At 32.0% G+C, this 20,200-nt stretch overlaps 2 protein-coding genes across 2 annotated transcripts; one reads left to right on the top strand and one right to left on the bottom strand.

Moving 5' to 3' along the window:
* On the bottom strand, positions 1-8,426 carry pAbp (poly(A) binding protein). Its single transcript, XM_080164300.1, has 9 exons — positions 7,829-8,426; positions 7,487-7,579; positions 6,851-6,912; positions 6,462-6,685; positions 5,911-6,159; positions 4,818-4,911; positions 2,381-2,492; positions 1,257-2,166; positions 1-987 (listed from the first exon to the last, which is right to left on the bottom strand). The coding sequence occupies exons 1-9, from the start codon at positions 7,903-7,905 to the stop codon at positions 931-933; spliced, it is 1,878 nt and encodes a 625-aa protein (XP_080020426.1). The 5' UTR covers positions 7,906-8,426; the 3' UTR covers positions 1-930.
* Positions 8,427-9,035: 609 nt separating this feature from the next.
* Positions 9,036-11,961, top strand: LOC145322336 (uncharacterized). Its single transcript, XM_080164301.1, has 3 exons — positions 9,036-10,451; positions 11,049-11,320; positions 11,763-11,961. Exons 2-3 carry the CDS (start codon positions 11,050-11,052, stop codon positions 11,831-11,833), a joined length of 342 nt encoding a protein of 113 aa, XP_080020427.1. The 5' UTR covers positions 9,036-10,451; position 11,049; the 3' UTR covers positions 11,834-11,961.
* Positions 11,962-20,200: the final 8,239 nt, after the last annotated feature.

Genomic DNA, 20,200 nt, shown 5'->3' with positions numbered 1-20,200 from the left:
TTAAAAAACGCTGAATTTATTTGCCTAAAAAGCGACAAGGTATTACATTATCAACATAGCATACGATCTTAACAATAGTATGACAAAATTTCAGCTTTTTAGATATCCAAAACACAAGCGAAAAGCAAATATGTTTACAATTGCTATAATAGGAATATCTAATAATAATAATGATAATAAATTGAATCATACAAAACGGCTTTAATATACCAGCCGGATCAAAAAAGTTACAATAATTTTAATTTTAAGTTTTAAACAGTTTTTTCGATTTTTATGGTATTTTTTACATTTTTCTTAATAAAAATTTCCTGTAACAGGAGGTTGGATTAAAACATTAACAGTTTTGTTCTTTTTTTGTCTGTTAAGAATGATGATTTTATTTTTGTTTTACATTTTTTTTAGTCCACATTGATGATAGGGAGGATTTTTTTCAACAAAAAAAACCTACAACCATACATCAACGTGTATTTTAAGTTTACAAATGCTCTTCTTTTTATTCTTATTTTTATGTTTTCTTTTTCTGTACTCCAGAAGTTATAAGATTTTAATAATATAAACATGAATAATAATAAATATAATAATAAAATCCACATTTTCTATGGGGTGGGGCGAAAAGTCGTGCTGGTACGAAAACCGTACAGACGTACTTTTACTTGTATGAAGAAATAAAAATGAACTCCACCCCCATAATTGAGAAAATTTCACCAAATGACATGACCACTATTTGGAACAAAAATAGTGGACACCTCATTGTAATCCAACAGAAAACTGGCAACACACAAATTTGCCAGGAAAATAATAATATGTAATGGATAAATAGTATAATACAAACAAGCAAGCAAGGACTTGAAATTTACAGGGTGTGTGTGTGTGTGTGTGGGTGTGGTCAACTCTCCACAGAAATGTTTACTCTTGGCTGCTATCAACTGTTTACTTCTTCTCCTGGTTGAGCTTATGGTTGTGAAGCACAGCAACGGCCTCGTCAACCTAAATAATAAAAATGGAATTTGAAGACTTATTGTAAAGTTTAAGGAGAGAATGTATGCAACCATCTCATAATCAAAACAACTAATTTTAATCTATTTTGATTAGTCAATAGACAAATACAGCTTAATATCAGGATTTTCTTTAATTACCAAAGCTACTCTATATAATCCACTTTATCCGTCCGTCTTTCATGTTTTTAAAATACAAAGATTTTTTTCTAAATAGATTGCGTGATATCTTTCCAATAACAAAAATGATCTGATCCTTACCTTGCCCTTGAGGGATGCTTGATCCTCCAACATGTGAACCAAATCAGAGTTATCAATCTCGAGCAACATGCCAGTAATTTTACCCGCCAGATCTGGGTGCATGCTGTGGATCAGAGGGTACAACCTCTCTCCCAACATCTGCTTCTGTTCCTGCAGCGGGGCAGCGGCCAACATGGTAGCAGTCAACGGCTCCTGGCCCTGGATCATCACAGCCTGCTGTGGCGGCGGGGCTCCGGGGTTGGCGACCATCTGTCCCACAACTTGCTGAGGTGGGTTTCTTGCGGTTGGCGTGTACTTGAAGCTCTGTGCCTGTCTCGGGCCAGCCATCTGGTGGACGGCTGCCTGGACACCAGGACGCATCATCATCTGCTGCGGCATAGGCTGGACAGGGCGGGCCTGTGCAGCCAACGGGCGCGGTCCTGGACGAGGTCCGCGTTGCATGGCGGGCGCCATAGCCAGTTGGGGTCCTCCGGGACGAGGCATGCTCTGCTGGGCAGTCCATCTGGGCTGAGTACGCATCTGGGCGGGTGTGAAGTATCTCTGGGTCTGAGGCATAGTGGGCATGTAGTAGCCCTGCTGGAACTGCATGTTGCCCATGGTTGGCATACGCATACCAGCCATGCGCTGGATGTACTGAGAGGTTAAGTGAGCCTTGCGATCCTCCTTGCGCTGGGCAAGGGCCACATACAGAGGCTTGGAGACAATGTATCTGCCGTTCATCTCTGTGACGGCCTTGGTAGCCTCCTCGGGGGAAGAGAAGCAGACGAAGCCGAAGCCCTTGCTTCTGCCCTCCTCGCAGCACATGACCTTGGCGCTGGTGATGGTGCCGAAAGGTGCAAATTCCTTACGCAGCATCTCGTCGTCAATGGAATCGTCAAGATTCTTAACGTACAGGTTAACTCCTTGGTACCTAAAGAAAATATCAGAAATTAAGATTTATAGGCAATGCTAAATATGAAAACAAAGTAGCGCAAACAATATGTTTAGATACATTTTTTTTAAATGAGGTATTTAAGAACTAATCAGCAAAAAATGTTGTAAAGATAAATGCAGAGGCTGTGTATGAATTCTATTGACAACTCGTCTAACAAAAATACCAATGAGCAAGAAAAATACTACCATACCTGTTAAGACGTTCAAGCTTCATCATTTCAAACTTCTTCTTGAGCTCCTGTTGTCTCTCGGCCTTCTTCTGGGCACGACCAACATACAGGTTCTTGCCTCCAAGGTCCATACCTGTACAAAAAATATATGAAATGAAATGAAATGAAATGAAATGAAATGAAATGAAATGAAATGAAAAATGAAATGAAATATTTATTTTATGACACATAGTAAAATAGGCATACATATATACATGACATAAATAATCACAAACAAGCAGTAAAATTGATCATGATTAATTAATTACAGTATAATAACAAGGTTAATAATATCCACATAAGACAAAAAAGTTAATATACGTGTCAAAGGACTAAATAATCTCTCTCGAGGTGATATTAGATAGCCTTTGCAAATATCATAGAAAAATAAGTAAGCTAAAAGGTAGTGTGAATCTTTTTATTAAAACGAGAAAGTAAACATTTTATAAGGGTATATTACAGGGATATGAATAGAGAAAGGATTTGCAGACGGAAATGGTAGGATGATTGTGTGAGTGTGTGTGAGTTCATATTAATGATTAAAATACCTATAATTAAGTAAAGAATGGAGAATTGATTAATCTAAGGCTTGTAAAACAGACAACATAGAGGTTTTACATTCTTAGGTGGCAAGAACGACAAAGTAGTCTATTACATGTTATATCTATTCTTGAGAGAATACATTTTTTAAGCTGCTTCTTAAATTGATTTAGGTTTAAGGCATTTTTTATATTGTCACGGTCATTAAAACTATTCCATGTATTAGGTAGAGAACAAAGAGGAAGCCTCTCTACTAAGTTTATTCTGGAAAAAGGAACAGTGAGATTATTATTGTTCCTCAAATTATAGTTACCATTTAATTCCCCCCTTCTTGGCCACATATTATTAAAAGACCTGGGCAACAAGTTATTTATGTACTCATAAATAAATTTTAATTTAAAATAAAGTGATAAAGATTCAAAGGGTAAAATATTGAGCTCTTTAAATAAAGGTCGAGAATGACTATAATAAGTTGCTTGCTTAATACATCTTACAGCCATTTTTTGTTTTGTTATGATACCAGTAAGATTTGAATGTGATGCACACGAATAAATAAGGATTCCATAAACCAAATGACAATGAAAAATAGAGAAATACAGAGCCTTGAGGGCTTTTTCAGTAAGTAGACTTTGGCATTTTCGTAGACAAAATAATGATTTAGAGAGTTTTTTGTTCAACTCATTTATATGAACTTTGAAATTCAAGGCTGGGTCCAGAAAAATACCTAAAAATTTTATAGCTGGAATATCACTTTCATGGTTGACAAAGTCAATTCTATGTTTAAGTAAAGGGTTAGGGTAAAGGGTATTTGGTTCATTATCATCAAAATAGAGATTGATTTCATTCCAAGGAATAAGAGAGGGGGTAGGATAAAATATAGTGAATTTTGTTTTGTTGGGATGTAATGACATTTGATTAGCCCTAAACCACTGGGAAATATTTTTGAGTTCTGCATTAACAAATTCAACAAGCTCATTCAGGTTGTATGAAGCTTAAAAAAGGACAAACCCAGTTTTTTCTAGAAAACTTTTCTCATATATTCAAAACTTGTTTAGTTGGTTCAAACTAGCAGTGCAAAACTTATTGACCCATAATTCTGTCAAAGTTAAAGATTGATCATAGGGAATGTTTATCAATCTATCTCCTCTCCCTTCAGATACCTGAGTATTAAAGTCAAACTCCTTCACTTTGTGAATGGTAGATTTATTGGTGCGAATTATTTTAAGATCTCGAAAACTAGTAATTTAAATTTTTTAGAAGAGCTAAGTTTTATTTCTAGGTAGGTTTTAGGCTATTTGAAGGGGTTGTGAAACGTTTAGAGTGGTGGCCCTCTGTTGTGAAAAATAATTCCTTTGGCCGTAGGGAAACATTTTCTTGCATTATAGCTTCACTACTTGAAAGATTTATAGCTACACCCTGCCATATATTATGTAATAAAATATATCTGAACAAGTGAAACTTAGATTGCCCTAACAATAAGATTTATTGATTTTCCTTAGTTAAATTATAAAAAGTAACAGGGATAGGATAAGGCACCTGCACATATTATTACCTAATAAAAGTTTCATAATTTCAATATATAATTCACAAGAAAAAACGTACATTGCATTTAAAGGGCAGAAAAATTTATAGAATTTCTATTTATAGCAGTCTTCAAATATTTATTGGGGGTGGGGGAGGGCTTAAACACTTTGGGAACAAATGAGTTTTGCTTGGTTGGTTCACTAAGTCGAGTTATAAAGTTTTAGCCGTTTTTGGTATTCTACATACGGGGTTATTTCTATACATCATTGAAAATGTATTTAAATTTAAGTCATTGCCTTATCCCTTCATTAAATATGAGTTTTATGCAGACACCAAAGATAGAAATAACACTTACCATCCAGCTCCTTGACAGCCTTCTCGGCAGATTCAGCATCTTCGTAGCTCACGAAGCAGAATCCCTTCAGTTTACCAGTATCCTCAGCCATAATCTAAATTAAAATCACTTATTTTCTTGTTTAAAAGAATGAATAGGATAATGGTAAAATACAAAAATTTGTGGCCAAAAACTAAAAAAATCTGGCAGGTTTTCGATGGAATTACAGACTTAATCTTTTTAAAATCGTAAAAAGAATCATTATCAAAAGTTTGAGATCGACAAGACCGTTTTAAATTAAAGAACAGAGCTAAATGTCCCGGACGTACGTACCGACCATAATCATAAAAAAATCTTAACTTTAAAAAAGGCATTTCTTTCATATATATTTGTCATACATGAATACTTCTTAATTGAAATATTTACGTATCAGTTATATTACACATTTTTCTACATAATTGTTTAACACACACACTCCCACTCAACCACACACACGCGCGTATTTAATATCTTTCCGGGATAATGACTGGTTCTAGAAAATGATGGTGTAACACTAGAATTTCAAACTTTTTATGCCTATAGCCATGTTGTAATAAGGAAAATATTTTTGTGGAAACCATAAAACAAAGCATAACAACTGTGCCTTGACATTTACTTAGCAGGGATAAAGGGATGGACATATAGAATACAAATATTTAAATAAAAACCCTCGCTTTTCAGAATGTTAAAAATACAATCATATTTGAGGAAACAAAAAGCTAGATTCCTCATCCCTAAATCCCTGACATTTCTTGACCTTGAGACATTTAAACTGGTTATTAACCAAGGTTCCTACATTTTATAATACATTGGTGTAACAGTAGCTACTCAGCTAAGACCCAGACATAATACAATTGTTATTAGTATTTGAGGAACTAACTTTAAGGATAACAGAAAATTGAACGAACGGAATTAACCAAATGTACTTAATTTGAAAGGTAAATGTACATGATGCATTTAGGCCAACCAAAATTTTCCAAATATTTATTATTTTAAAACACATAAGTCTCAAACTTTTCCACCAATCAAAATCCTACTTAACTCGGATCCTAAATAGAGAATAATCAAAACATACCTTGAAAGAGGTAATCTTTCCGTACTTTCCAAACATTTCATGCAGCTTATCCTCGCTCATTTCTTCTCCAAAATTCTTGACATACACATTTGTAAACTTCTTGGCCTTCTCTCCCAGCTCCTTTTCTCTCTCCTTTCTGGGGACGAAGCGGCCGACAAAGACCTTCTTGTCGAAGAGCAACATGCCGTTGGTCTCCTGGATGGCGTACTGGGCAGCCTCCTCGGTCTCAAAGTGAACAAATCCATAGCCCTAGACATAAATAATAACCATCATTCAGAGAATTGGATAAATATTAAAATAAGTAAATTGAAAAATAACTAAATCTTTTTATGAAAACTAAAACCGGATCAAATATATGTAAATCAAGATAAAGTTGCAACTATCAATAAGAGAGGTAGTATGGTTTTAATTAAAATCTCGTAATAAATGTGGTTAGAGGACATAATCTAGCAACCAATGGTTACAAATTCATTCAGAGCTACCTTTATGAGGACATCTAACCAACCCTTCCCCCTGAATATAAGAATTTTTTTGAAGATATTTAGACTTACCTTGCTGTTGCCTTCAGCATCCTGGGCGACCTTACAGGACAGAATATTTCCAAAAGAGGAGAAAGTATCGTACATCTGTTTGTTGTCAATACTCTTATCCAGATTCTTGATGAAAACATTGCCCACACCGCTCCTACGGAGGGAGGGGTCACGCTGGCTCCACATGATACGCATGGGACGGTCCTTCAGCACCTCGAAGTTCATCAGATCAAGGGCACGTTCAGCTGAAAATAAATTAAAATTTATGTCATGTAAAAAGTAGTGCAGCAACAACTACAGAATTAAACAATATTTAATTTGAAGTAGCATAGGTATTAATAAGTTTTTATTCTGATTAATGCTTTATCAATAAAAGAAAATATATAGGTAATTGCTGTTTTCTAACTTACCATCAGCGGGCTGTTGAAAGTTGACATAGGCGTATCCAAGAGACCTACGGGTAACCATGTCCCTAAACAAATATTTAAAGGTTAAAAAATTTATAAGTATATAAATTGTTGGGAGCACATAAATGATGACTATCCATCTTAAGTTGAACAATTACATCTTTGTTGGCGATGACTCACTGTAAAACAGTGCCAAGTAGAGGAACCGAGATTACATAAATATGTAACTTAGTTTTTGTAAATTAAAGTTTTCTTCTTACTTCTTAGATAATTGAATTCATAAGTAGAAAAAAAATAAAATTTTGTCATGATAAGCATTGAATCATGGATGACTGAAGCAATGTTATATTTTATGTAGTAGCGCGTTATATGTCCACAAATCGCACCCCCCCCCCCCCCCCCACACACACACCTCAAATTAAAAATAAATTTAATTAAAGTTAATTATTTATCTGAAATCTTGGAGGCCTAAAGTAAAGTCGTAAAGCTATTAGGTTCTAGGACTATTTTAGGCTAGAATAGAACAACATTATTATCAAATGGAAAAGAATTTGAATATTCAAGCTCCCACTAACATTAAATTCAGAGCAGCCCTCCATTGCAAATGACACAGCAATAAGAAGCTTAAAGCCAGCTCACCTGCACACACGAATGGAGAGGACAGGTCCAACGACGCTGAATTTCTCGAACAGCATAGCCTCGGTGACATCAGGAGCAAGATCACCAACATACCTGGAACAAAGTTTAGTTTAAATATCAGAAAGAAGTTAATAGCACAACAATAAATTTTTGTTTTTGGAAAATTTGCACTGGTGCATGAATTTGAAGGTGCATATGCTCTAACTGTTGATCGTAAGGTAACTTTGCTACGTTTATTATATTACAAAATATTGATTTTAAATACATTTTCAAATTTGAAAAACGTGGTCCAAGTTAAAATTTGCTTAATTTAGAAATTTAACTGAAATATTTGATACTCACAAGCTAGCCATGGGGTAGTTAGGTCCTGGCTGTTGACCAGGAGCCCCGGGGGGAGCGGTTCCAGCAGCTAAAGCCATCTTGATGAGTTTTTTTTATTTAAATCCAATTACACAAAATAAAACACAAACAAAATTAAATTATTTTTTCAAAATAACTTAACACTAGAGTAACAGTTGATTTTTTCACTTTTTTGTGTTTATTAGTTTTAGTTTTTATATTTTTTTTGGTTTTTTTTATATTTTTTTTGTTATAAAAGGACACAAAGTGATTTGTGATGTTAAATCACAAACCCCTGAGCACCCCAAATACGTCGAGGTTCCCTAGAAGAGAAGAGCAGTGTGAAGGGAACTAGTTTCAGGGCAGATATATATAACTCCATCGAGCAATCTAGCGGAGTAGCCCTACATAAAAACTAGTTTTTATGATAATTCAACTTTTTTTAACAAATTTACCATATACTTTTTTTTTGAATCTAAAATAAATAATTAAAAACTTAAAATATGTCTTTTGAAATACAAAAAGTCAAAAATTAAAGGAAATTTTAATAATGAAACACGTGGAAGGGCCAAGTCATTCCAAGGCAAACAAGGCATAGACTAAAATATATAGATCTTATAATAATTTGATATATTTTGCATATAAAAAATGCAAAAATTGGTTTAAAACACGTCCAAAAACTTTTTTGAATGTGATCTAAGTTTTTGTATAAATTATAAAAAAAAAACGTTAACTTTTTATTTTGTTTTTCTATTTTTCGTCGTTTTCTTATGTAATAGTGCGCCTGCGACTTCCGTATTAGCGGACTTTTTTCTCACATATTTAATATTTTAAGCTAGCTTTTAGATTTTAAAAAATAATAAAAATGTATTTTCTCAAAATTCTAATCTTTACAAAACTGTGATATTTAAATCATTTTTCTAGACTAAAGCTAGCTTTTTCTCTTTATAGAAAAAAATTCCGTACCTGGGATACTTGATGGGGGATGGAATTGTGTAATGAAAGGGAGGAAAAGAATTTGTGAAGGGGAATTTGTATAGTTCCTAAGATGTGCTAATCTCACATTTACATCAAATTTAAAACTAAATCCTGTTGTGATACTGTAAAAATAAATTTTTAGGAATTTTGTTTTGTCCCTTTCACTTTTGGTATGAGACGGAGTAATATTTTTTAAAAGGAATGGCTTTATTATTCAAATATGTATTTTTTTATCATTGTTTTATAAATGCAAATGCTGCATTTAGCTGGTCATTATAACAATAATAATTTGTTTATTTTCATCAAAAATACGCATTTTTATGTCAAATGCTTTGCCAAAAAATAAAAATATATTATGAAAAATCAGAAAATGTATTTTAATAGTCAATATCATAAAAGTGTATAAAAATCTTTAATGGATGTTTGTAAAGTAAAGAATTCTGTTGATAAATCATAAGGTTTGAAAAATAAAATCTAAGAAACAATTTTTCGCCATTTTTTATATTTTGCAGATTCTAAAAAAATGGTGTCTACAAAACAGTTTATTATTTCCTCCCCTATTTCCATTGGCCTCCATTTTATCAAAGACTAAGTATTATATACACCTTGACTAATTATTGAAGCTGTTGCCATGTTGAAATGTTTGTCATGGAATTTTTTAGGGTTATTTGGACTTTGAAACCTATCACACTCGATATTGGAAAACACTTAGAAAATCACACCGATTCTAAAGGAAACAAAATCGAATTTCTGAAATACTAAAAGTTCATAGGGATCTTTTCTTACAATTATTTTAATATTTTTATCAATAGAATCTTCAGATTTTGGGTTGTAATGCTTCTTAAGTAAAGAGAATTTCTTCTGATTTTATAGATCAAGTATATTGAAATCGAAAATATTTTGTGATATATCAATTTTATCAAGATATAATTTTGGCTGTAAAGGGTTAGATTTGTAAAGTAAAAACATTTCTTTTATGCATTATAACAAAATATAAACATCACATGTAATAAGAAATTCGGCCGTTTCTCTCAGAGTGCCTATTTGATGAGCACTCTTTAAATAATTCAATACTTATCACGATTTAAGTATTTGTTCTTATTTCTGATACAAGTTTATTTTCTTTGTCTATGACGCTTTCCACAACAGCTGATCAAAGCATAGCGCAACTTTTAGCCATAAAAAGTAAATATTTTTTCATAAAAAATTTATGCTTTAAATTTATAAGCTTTTAAAAACCTTCTTTGTAAAAAAGCAGAAAGTTTGAATTTTTGATCACCTGATAGGAACTATTTAAACATAACAATTTTTACATTTATTGTGATTTAGCAGCTATTTTTCCACGTAATTGATTTGAGTGATCTAGAAATAGTTAAATCACTAAGACTAATTTTATGCTTCGTTTACCTAAATCGTCTAAATTATTGTGTTTTGTCATCTAGTGTAATAATTCTATTGATGTAAAATTATCCATTCAAAAAGCAAAAGTTGCACCATCCCAAGACGGGAAAAAATCAGCTGATTCCTCCCTTGCCTAGCTCCGTAATCGGCCATTTTGGTGTGTGTCGTTGTTGAAGCATTGCTAAACCGCAGTCCGAGCTGATAGCATCTTTATCTACCTGATAAATAAAAACCTAAATTACACAAGGTAATGGAATAGTTTTTAATATTTTATATATGTTGTGTGATTATTTATGTCATGATTGCATGTTTGTGATTGTTGTCATCTAATTTTCTGTTTTTTTAGCTTGTTTTTATCAGATTACATCTTTTACAAGTTTTTTCCACCACTTTTGATATAGTATCATTTCTAAATTGTCTATTATGTTCTTGTATCATATATTTTGTTCCCCCCTTTGTGGTGTGCCCCAAGATTCAATCTTGGGATCAAATCTTATTTTTGACGATTATATTACATTGTACGCGCGATGCCTGTCATCGAATTTAAGTTTTCCCTTGGAGTTAGATTGACATGTTATTAAATCATTCAGTAATTATTGGTTATTGACAGTTGTTCATCAAATGATTATTCAATAAGATTCATAGTAGTTACAAACAGTCCTGTTTTCAGTACGTAACAATCATCATAGTTTTGAGAACCAATTCCAGTAAATTTGCTTTATACCGTAATTCCTAAATTTATTTTACATTATTCATCTCCTTTTGCACATTTTTTTGAAGCTTATATGTTATTTATTGAAATTCAGTTGTTAAGTGGTGGTATTTAACAGTTTTCTTTTTTCAGAATGTCTGCCATCGCTCGCCTGACCATCTGCCCCCGTCTGGCCCTGACTGCCGCCAGATCTGTCCGCCCCGCCGTCAACCAGGCCGCCCTCATCTCCACATCTGCTGCCAGGACAGACATTGACTCCGCCGCCAAGTTCATCGGAGCTGGAGCCGCCACCGTCGGTGTCGCTGGATCCGGAGCTGGTATTGGATCCGTGTTCGGCTCCCTGATCATCGGTTATGCCAGAAACCCCTCCCTCAAGCAGCAGCTTTTCTCCTATGCCATTCTGGGTAAGATTTTCATATCTATTTATTTGGGGGGGGGGGGGGGGGGTCAATAGTTCGTAATATTTTTAAATTATTACTTGCGCCTTGAGAAGATAAATAGAAGATGACTATTTTAATTTACTATTGAAAGAACAGGATTCGTAAAAATTGTGGACGATTTTTAAAATCAATACCTACTATTACCCTTGTGATTAAAAATCATAGGAATTTTAGATTAGATTTGTACTTTAAATAAATGTCTGGGTCAATTACGTAATTGTTCCTCCATTTAAATATTTTATTTTGCACACAACATGAAACCAAGTCTGCAGCCTGTCTACTAAAATTTCTGCAAATTTTTTAATGGTCGGTCCATCCGTTTGTGAGATCTTAGCGAACACATTTTCTCGTTTCTTTATTTATCGATAATTCCTGCAAATATTTTAATTAGTTTCTTTTTTTTCAGGATTCGCCCTGTCCGAGGCTATGGGTCTTTTCTGTCTTATGATGGCCTTCCTCCTTCTCTTTGCATTCTAAACTATTAATCTATGTAATTTGTACAAGTTATTATTCTGAGTAGCTACTGTACACAATTTTGTCCCGTACCTGTAGTTTCCCCCCCATATGAGTTTATAGTGATACAGAAATAAAGTCACTCTTATTTATGTATTGTTTTCTTTATTATAGTTGTTAGGCAAAGGCTACTCTATAACTATTTGTTTGTTTTACAATTATTAACTAAAGAAAAAAGTAACAGTTTACATTGAAAAAGGATATTAATAGCCAGATGCTGCTTTTCTTTGGTACTATTTTTAATTTGATATACTCTTGAGCAGCTTTTTAAAATTTACTTGCCTACGCGTAATAAAATAACATGGACGTCAACATCCATAAGTAGCCTATAAAAAGTCAATTCAATCTAATGTTGGGAATAAGAGAAATGACATAAAAATTAAAGGTATTAGGAATGCCCAAAATCTTGAAAAAATCTATCTAGTGTTTCAACACTGTCATACAGTTTAATCGGCATGGTTGTTACAAATAAATATTTTTGTAAATTCTCAAATAGGTTTCATAGTCTTCTCGATATAGAAGGTAGTCCCGCTTGCTACGTTTTTAATTAAGTATTAATGCAAAAGTTCCAACAAAATTTCAAGGCTGAGCTTTTAGACAGTTTTCATTAATTTAGGCATTTTATATTTGTCCTATTGATTTCTATCTTAGGTTTCCTTTAACAGTTAAGTACGATTTAGGAAGCGTATTAGTCCTATAATCGTTACCATTATGTCTGAACGTCCATATAAAACAGGTGGACTTTGCTTTTATGGATGTCGTCCTTATTTTATATTGCCTAATTAGAGCAGCTGTTGCATTTAGCGTTTATTGTAATAAACTGCTCCACTGATAACACTCTGTGTTTAAAAATTCAGGCATACTTTCATACCGTAAAGTTATAATCCACATATATACAAATTAATACGATTTTTTGTCTGAAGCTTAAGATTCCGTAACTACTTAACCGATTGGTCTTTCTTGGGCAAGCTTTACATAGGTCCTGTTATGATTTCAGACCAAGACTATTTTTCTCGCCCCTTCGAATACATTGTCTCTTCCCTAGAGACTAGGGTCATAACCGATTGCTACTGTAACAAAGTAGTTCTTTACTGTAAGTTGGGTTAGTTTTAAGAGGGACAAATATTACGGACTTTATCTTAAATAACAACTGAGAAAATATCCTTATAAAGTAGCAGGATGTTTATTTTTACTGCTGAACCGATCGGGTTCTCCTAAACAGGCTAGCCTCTCATAGACCCCGGGAAGCTTACTAACTATTTTGGGGAAGTGTACCACCATCCTCCCAAGAGAAATCGACCATAGAACAAAATTAGTCCCCCCTCCAAAAAAAATAACAAATGGGGATGTCGCCCCCCCCCCCCCCTCCCACTTCTTTTTAAAAATTGGTTTTGGGATTCAACTCCCTCCTCAAGTTTCCTTAGAGGCCTCTAGGGGCGAAGCCGTTAGTTTACCAAAAAGTATATGCCCATTATTCAGAAGAATCATATTATTTTACGGCATTTTAAATGTCGGCAGAAAAGAATTTTCCGATGAAAATTTGATGTTCTCGCGGGCGCATTACAGACAAACCCCCGAACCAAATGTGATGTAGAGTATATGCACATTTGTTAACAGAATATTCACGCACCAAAATCGTTTATCTATCTATAATAGAAGCCGATAAATAAAAGCTTTTACCAAACCGTTTATTGTGAACAAATTGATGCTTTATTTATAATTATAGAGTAGCTTTGCTACTAATAAAAATCAAGAACTGAGTTATTAGGAATTGAATTTTATTAATTGAAAATATTCCACCGAGTATAGAATCGGTTTCTAAAGCAGTTTTATCAGTGTAGTATCACATCACAGTTAAGTGCTTTAAAAAGCAGAATTTTCTTGTGATACCATGATAATTAACTGTTTTGGGAACCACCATTTATAATATTTTTATGTTGAGAAAAAATGGTTATGATTAATTGTACTTGCAAAAGTGATAGGAAGGCAAATTTGAAGCTTTTCTGAAATTAACAACTTAATCAGAAAAAGAAATTGATATACAATTTAAGAAAGGGTTATGTATGGACCTCCATAGAAAATTTATAAAAACGCTTCAGGTTTCTTTACCATATGTTGATAAATTTGTGTAGAGTACAAACACATAATCATTTTAAGACAACATATATTGAAACTAAAGAACCATTCATTATTTTCATTTTACGATTTTCAATTTATACCAACAAAAGTATGGTAAGTTGATAGGCCGAGATAAGCCAGAGCCTAAAATGTAAACACACATTTCTAGCTCCTGAAGCAACTATTTGCTCTAATTTCATATAAAATAAAAATAATAAACGTCCATTTATAAAAAAAAATAACACAATAAATTATGGGTAAAAATACTAAATCTTGATAAATCTAGGATTATTTTTTATTTTCTGGGTAAAATAAATATCTTTTTTATATTGCACTAGAACTAGTTAGACCAAGTATTAGGATTACTCCAATCATGAAATATCTAAAGGGATCAAGCATCAAAAAGTGCTATTTCCCTTTTTAATGCCCATTCCCATAAAGAGTCCTACTACATGATCAATTTATAACTAGAGGAACACATAAAACTTTATATTTTATTAACGATATAAATTTTTAATTGGAAACAAGAATTTGTGTTCTAAAATTATTGTTCTACTTGTTTCATAGTAATCTGGCAGCAAACAGACCATCAAAATCTAAAAGCAGCTGACAAATTACTGTAAAACAAGTAAACATCTATTTTGGAGTAAAGATACTCCACATTTTGTATGTTTTTAGAGCACAAATTCATGTTTACATTTTTAACTATAGAAGATTATTGCTATGAGCAGAGAAACAATTTTAACATTTCTATTAACTATATTTGAAATTATTTTTGGCAATTTCATTTTATTTTTTTATGCTAAAAGTTATTTAGATAACACATACTTTAGTACACAAACTAACTTTTATATACCTTGTATATGATATCTCAATTTGTTACTTTAATATCTGAAATACAGAATTTATATTTACATCAATTTTTATGTTGATTTTTTTACTTTTTAGAGTTCCTAATAGGCCATAATAATTTTTCTCGTATTCATTCGAATCCGGTGGATAGGAACCGGTTCTCATCCATACGAAAAAACTATGTCTAACATCGTATTATATCCAGCTTTCTACGAATATAAAAATGTACAATCATAAGATTAAAACCAGTTTTTTTAGCCGGTGCCTTTGGCACCTCGGGGCTAAAAAAACTAGTTTTAATCTTATAATTGTACTTTCTATATCCGCGGAAAGCCGTTTATAATACGATGCGAGAAATAACTATTATAAAAATCTACAATAATTATTTAAAACAAAAACAGTGTAATTGTTATGTTTCTATTAATACTGAAAATTGACATTGAGACTTTTTACTTTGAAATTTAATTTTTAACCCTTTAGGAATGAAAAAAAAGTTTTTTACTATACATTTTAATACAATTTTTTTCTTTTTGCATTGAAAAGTGTTTACCTACCATATATGATTGTACAAACAGTACATTAGTAAAAATAAAAATAATCGATTCTAAAATCATAACAAAACAATAGAGTAACAGCTCAACAACAGTTAATACAGCAATTTAACTGTAAAACTAAAATTTTACACTTATGCATTATTACCTTTGACTTGGGTGTTAATAGATTTTTAACCGACTTAAAGGAAGCCTGCAAGAAATACCACGTTTTAACTGCTGAAAGACTGCCACAATTAGACCCAATACCCAAAATTTGAAGCCTTCAGCTTCTATGACAAAAAAGTTCTAGGCATTATAAAACTAGCCTACAGCTCACGTTGTTCGCTGGTCTGTAATGCTCTTGAGAATATTAAATATCCGTACTGGAAAGGTAGAAGGCTAATCAGGCCGCCTTAGGGTCCGAGTTATTAGGAAAAATTATTATATTATAAATTATAGAGTAGCTTCTCTACTAAAAAATATTTTAGCAAAAATCTTACTTGAACTTTGTATGTCTGTCTGGTACAAAATCAGAATTATGATTTACTTAAAATTAAAAATGAAAAGCAAATTTGTCTGTGTGGATTTCGCTGACTAAAAAGCATCATATATATTTAATTAACTTTGTCAGTCAGTCCGTCCATTATGCTAAAGTTTTAGTAATTAGATTTTAAGGTATTTTATGTTTTAAGTTTACTGTATATATATGTTTTAACTTTTAACCATATTGTCCGTCTATTTTATTAGATTTTTATGAACTTCACAAAGTTTATGGATGTTATCATATGTTTCTTTGTACTCTAATTGAAATGTCTGTCTGTCTGAAAGAAACCGTAAAGAAGTAAACGTGAATTTCTCTTCAGTTATAAAAGATCAATGGCTGGAATTAAAAACATCCCCATACTGATGAACTTACTTTGTCCGTCCGTCTGTTGGTATGCTTTGATATGCATCTACTATCATAGATATTATATAAATTCTATTGTAAAGATTTCCATGTTTATTAGCTTTACTAAGGACTTATAAATTATGTCATCCTTGTTTAGCTTTAAAATTTCTAAGAAATTCTATATGTTCTATAATTAATATCTTATCAAGTGTAAGGGCACATCAAGGGTAAACCTTGGTGGGTTAGGGCCCCCTGCAGGAGTTAGGCTTATGCAAAAAAAATCTATCCCTTCTAATTTACAATTTATTTCTAAAATATGGAAGTGTATTTTCAATGCTCGATATGCACTCGATATGGGAAAGCACCCTAATCCTCTTTTTGGCTGACCTTGCTTTTTTATTAAATATAATATTTTTTACGCGAAGCCCCTCTTTAATTATAAATGTCCGTCTGAGGGTAAAACATAATTCACCATCTGCTATTAAAGATAGACGGTTTTAATTTTTGAGAATAAACCCTATACCTTTAAGCATCCAATATGTGATTAACTTATTCCATCAGCCTGTCGGCATTTAATTTAAAATGTAAAAATTTTATTTATCAAATTCTAAATTAAATAGACGATCAGGACTGATTTTTTCTAGAGAAGATTTTCCTGATAGATGAATATCTACTCTCTACCTTATTTAGTCGGTTAGTCTGTCTGTAACCCTCCAGATGACATCAATTTCTGTAGGGAAATGTGCCTTTTCTTCTATTGAAAATAGAAGTCTAGCCTATAGTCCTTAAAATAAAGTAAAAGGATCTCGGTGTGTGTGTGTGTGTCTGTCTGTACTAAAAGATCTCTATAAACGCAGAATCGATATGGTTCTCCTTTACAAATAAGCATCCATTATATAATTTACCTGGTCTGTCAGTCTATCGGTAATGCTCTGATTGTCATTTGATTGATAGAAAGATGAATTTTTCCTGGTAAAATTTTACAGGGTGATGAGCATCTACTCTGCATCTCAATTGGCCTGTCAGTCTGTCTGCAAAAATATGTTTTTCCACTTTTTTTTATGAAGGTTAAGATCTCAATAACTACTGAAGCAATTGGGTTCTCTATTTTAGGTAAGCTTTAAATAGGTCCCATGATGGTATTAGGCTATTTCATTTTCAGATGGTTTTGAGCTATTTTTTCTAGCCTGTTTCTGCCCCTTTTAATTGAGAGCCCCTGTATGCTAGATACACATCCGCTAGTTTAAAATATTCTTATGTATTTAGAATAGAAAGAGATAAATATATTAACTTACACATAAAGATTACTTCAAGTTCAACTACTTATGTTAGAATTTCTGTCCGGCTGATTTTAGTTATTTATTTTATAATAAAAGCCTTTGATACTATGAACGTATTAAACTGTTTTTAACCTATTTTTAAAACATATATCAAAAATATACTATGACACCAGTAGAATTAAACTGCAGAGCCTAAATTTGAATTAAGTCCCCAATAAACTTTTTTGAGGGGATTTAAAAATTAATTTTACTGTTGCTGTGGTCTTTTTTGATCAGAGCAAAAGGTCTTTTTTTAATTGGGTAAAATTTGTAGCTTTTAGAGTGTTTTGCTTCATATATATAGTATTCTGGTATAGAGTAAAATTAGGCCTTTTGATTTCATCTAAATTAATTCATTAAAAACTTAATTCTTTACAATATATCAATGAATTAACTTTATCGTGCTTGTTTTCCATCACTTATTTAAAACACAAAAAAATTGGCTGTAAAGGGTTAAATAGTGAAAGATGACAACAAACGTTTACGCAATACAACAAAAATTTTTTTGTCACATATACAAATATAATAAATAAAATATTATTCAAACTTATTTTTTTAAATATTTTTAAAAAGCATGTATCTTTTATGTGTATAGTTTTCATTCTTTTCATTTTAATTAAATAAAAATTATTTAACTACATTGGAAATAAGTCACTTTGTGAAAACACTCTTTTTTGAATTGTAAAAAACTGAAATGAAACGAGACTTCTAATTGGTTCAGACTTCAGAATAATATGTTTTATTTTAATGTTAAATTTCTTCTATATAAATTATTGTTTTAGAAAAAAATTATTTGCATCGAACAGAGTAGAGTTTTTATTATTGTATTGATATAATCTGAATCACATCAAATTGTTCTGTAAGAAACAATTTAACCCCAAACTAAAAAATGCTTTTGCTTCCATCAAAATGATCACAGCAACATATAAAATTGATTTTTAAATCCCCCAAAAAAAGTTTATTGGGGACTTAATTCAAATTTGGGCTCTGCCGTCTGATTCTACTGGTGTCATAGTATATTTTTGATATATGATAAAAAAAATAGGTTAAAAACAGTTTAACATTCTGCCTTAGCGTTTTCTTGTTTTTAAAAAAAACCTCTCTCTAACTTGCTTTTTCTTCCATTTTCTTTTGATTTCTTAATTTAATCTTCAAATACGTATTTATAATAAAGCCATTTTCATTCTTTCAAAAATGCAATTTAAATTACGGAATTTATTTTCCAATATATATTTTTTTTATGACCGTCAGGAAAGGGTTAAAATGTTTTTAATTTTTGTTTCAAAATTTGGACACATTTGGGAGGGGCGCTAGAATCAACTCATTTTAAAACTAAGTTTTCTTAAATTTACTATATTATGAATTTAAATTTTCTTTTTTAAGAATAGTAATGAAATACTTCAAAATTATGTAAATAGCAAGATGAAATGAAAAAAGTTAATTTATTCTTAATAAAGTAAGATATTGGGTTTTATTGTTCTGGGCAATGAGAGTTTATTATGGATTATTGGAGCACTATGAGTTTCAAACATTTATTCCTTGGAAAATTTGAGCTTCTTTATAGACATTTATTTCCTATACAGATCTGACATGGATCTTGAAGCAATAAAGCAGGCCCTTTTGTAAATGTTAAAAATTGGAAAAATCTATTAAATAAAAGTAATTGCAAATATACTTAGTAAATGACATTTTATGTACAATGAAAATTTTGAAAGAATTTGAATGCTAATGTTAGAAATTTTGAAATTAAACTACGTGGCCTAGAAACAAAGTTATAAGCTTATTTTTGTCATAAATTTAGATTGTCAGTAACTAATTATATATTTACAATAAAAATACCCATTTTTATAGTCAAAATCATTAAAAAAAAATTAAGTTTAACTTGCGTTGTACTGAGTGTACTGTAGCCAATCAGAAGGCTGAATCAGCTAAGTAACCAATCACAGCTGAGCTTGCAGAAGTTTCCCCCTTTGTTTCCGCTATGATTTTTGTTTAAAAATGCAATTTAAATTGAATTTTTTTCATCGATTTTGACTATGAAATGTGGTGTTTTTATTGTAAAAATGTAATCAGTTACCGGCAATCTAAATTTCTGACAAAGATAAGGTTATAATTTTGTGTCTAGGCGACGTAATTTAATATTGTTTTTTCTTTTATGGGCATCGGAAATCTTTCAAAATTTCCATTGTATATAAAATGCTTTCTTGAAATGCCTAGAACTTTTTTGTTATTGAAGCTGAAGGCTTTAAATTTGGGGTATTGGGTCTACTTGTGGCAATCTTTCAGCAGTTTAAGCGTGGTATTTCTTGCAGGCGTCCTTTAATCTGCATATAAGGGGGGGGGGGGGTTTAATGAAACCATCTCGTAATCAATGTATAAATGGCACATGGAATTCGAATTTTGATATAAAAATTTTCATGAGTAATCCTTGGTAGGTCTATTTTCCCTAAATCGAACAAAAAGTTGGAAAAGTAGCGGCTAACGGCTGGCGGCTCAGCCGTGTAGACATTTGTTGGGTATTTACAAGAGAAATAAATCACGAAACCTCTCTTCACATAATGCTTTTTTCCGCTTCAAAACGTTTTCAAACGGTTTTAGCCGGTAGTTGCTGGTACTAGAA

The sequence above is a fragment of the Acartia tonsa genome, chromosome 6 (genome assembly GCF_053477335.1).
Source record: "Acartia tonsa isolate MP-2025a chromosome 6, ASM5347733v1, whole genome shotgun sequence".
Lineage (NCBI taxonomy): Eukaryota > Metazoa > Arthropoda > Copepoda > Calanoida > Acartiidae > Acartia > Acartia tonsa.
This window is presented reverse-complemented; position numbering and strand designations above follow the sequence as displayed.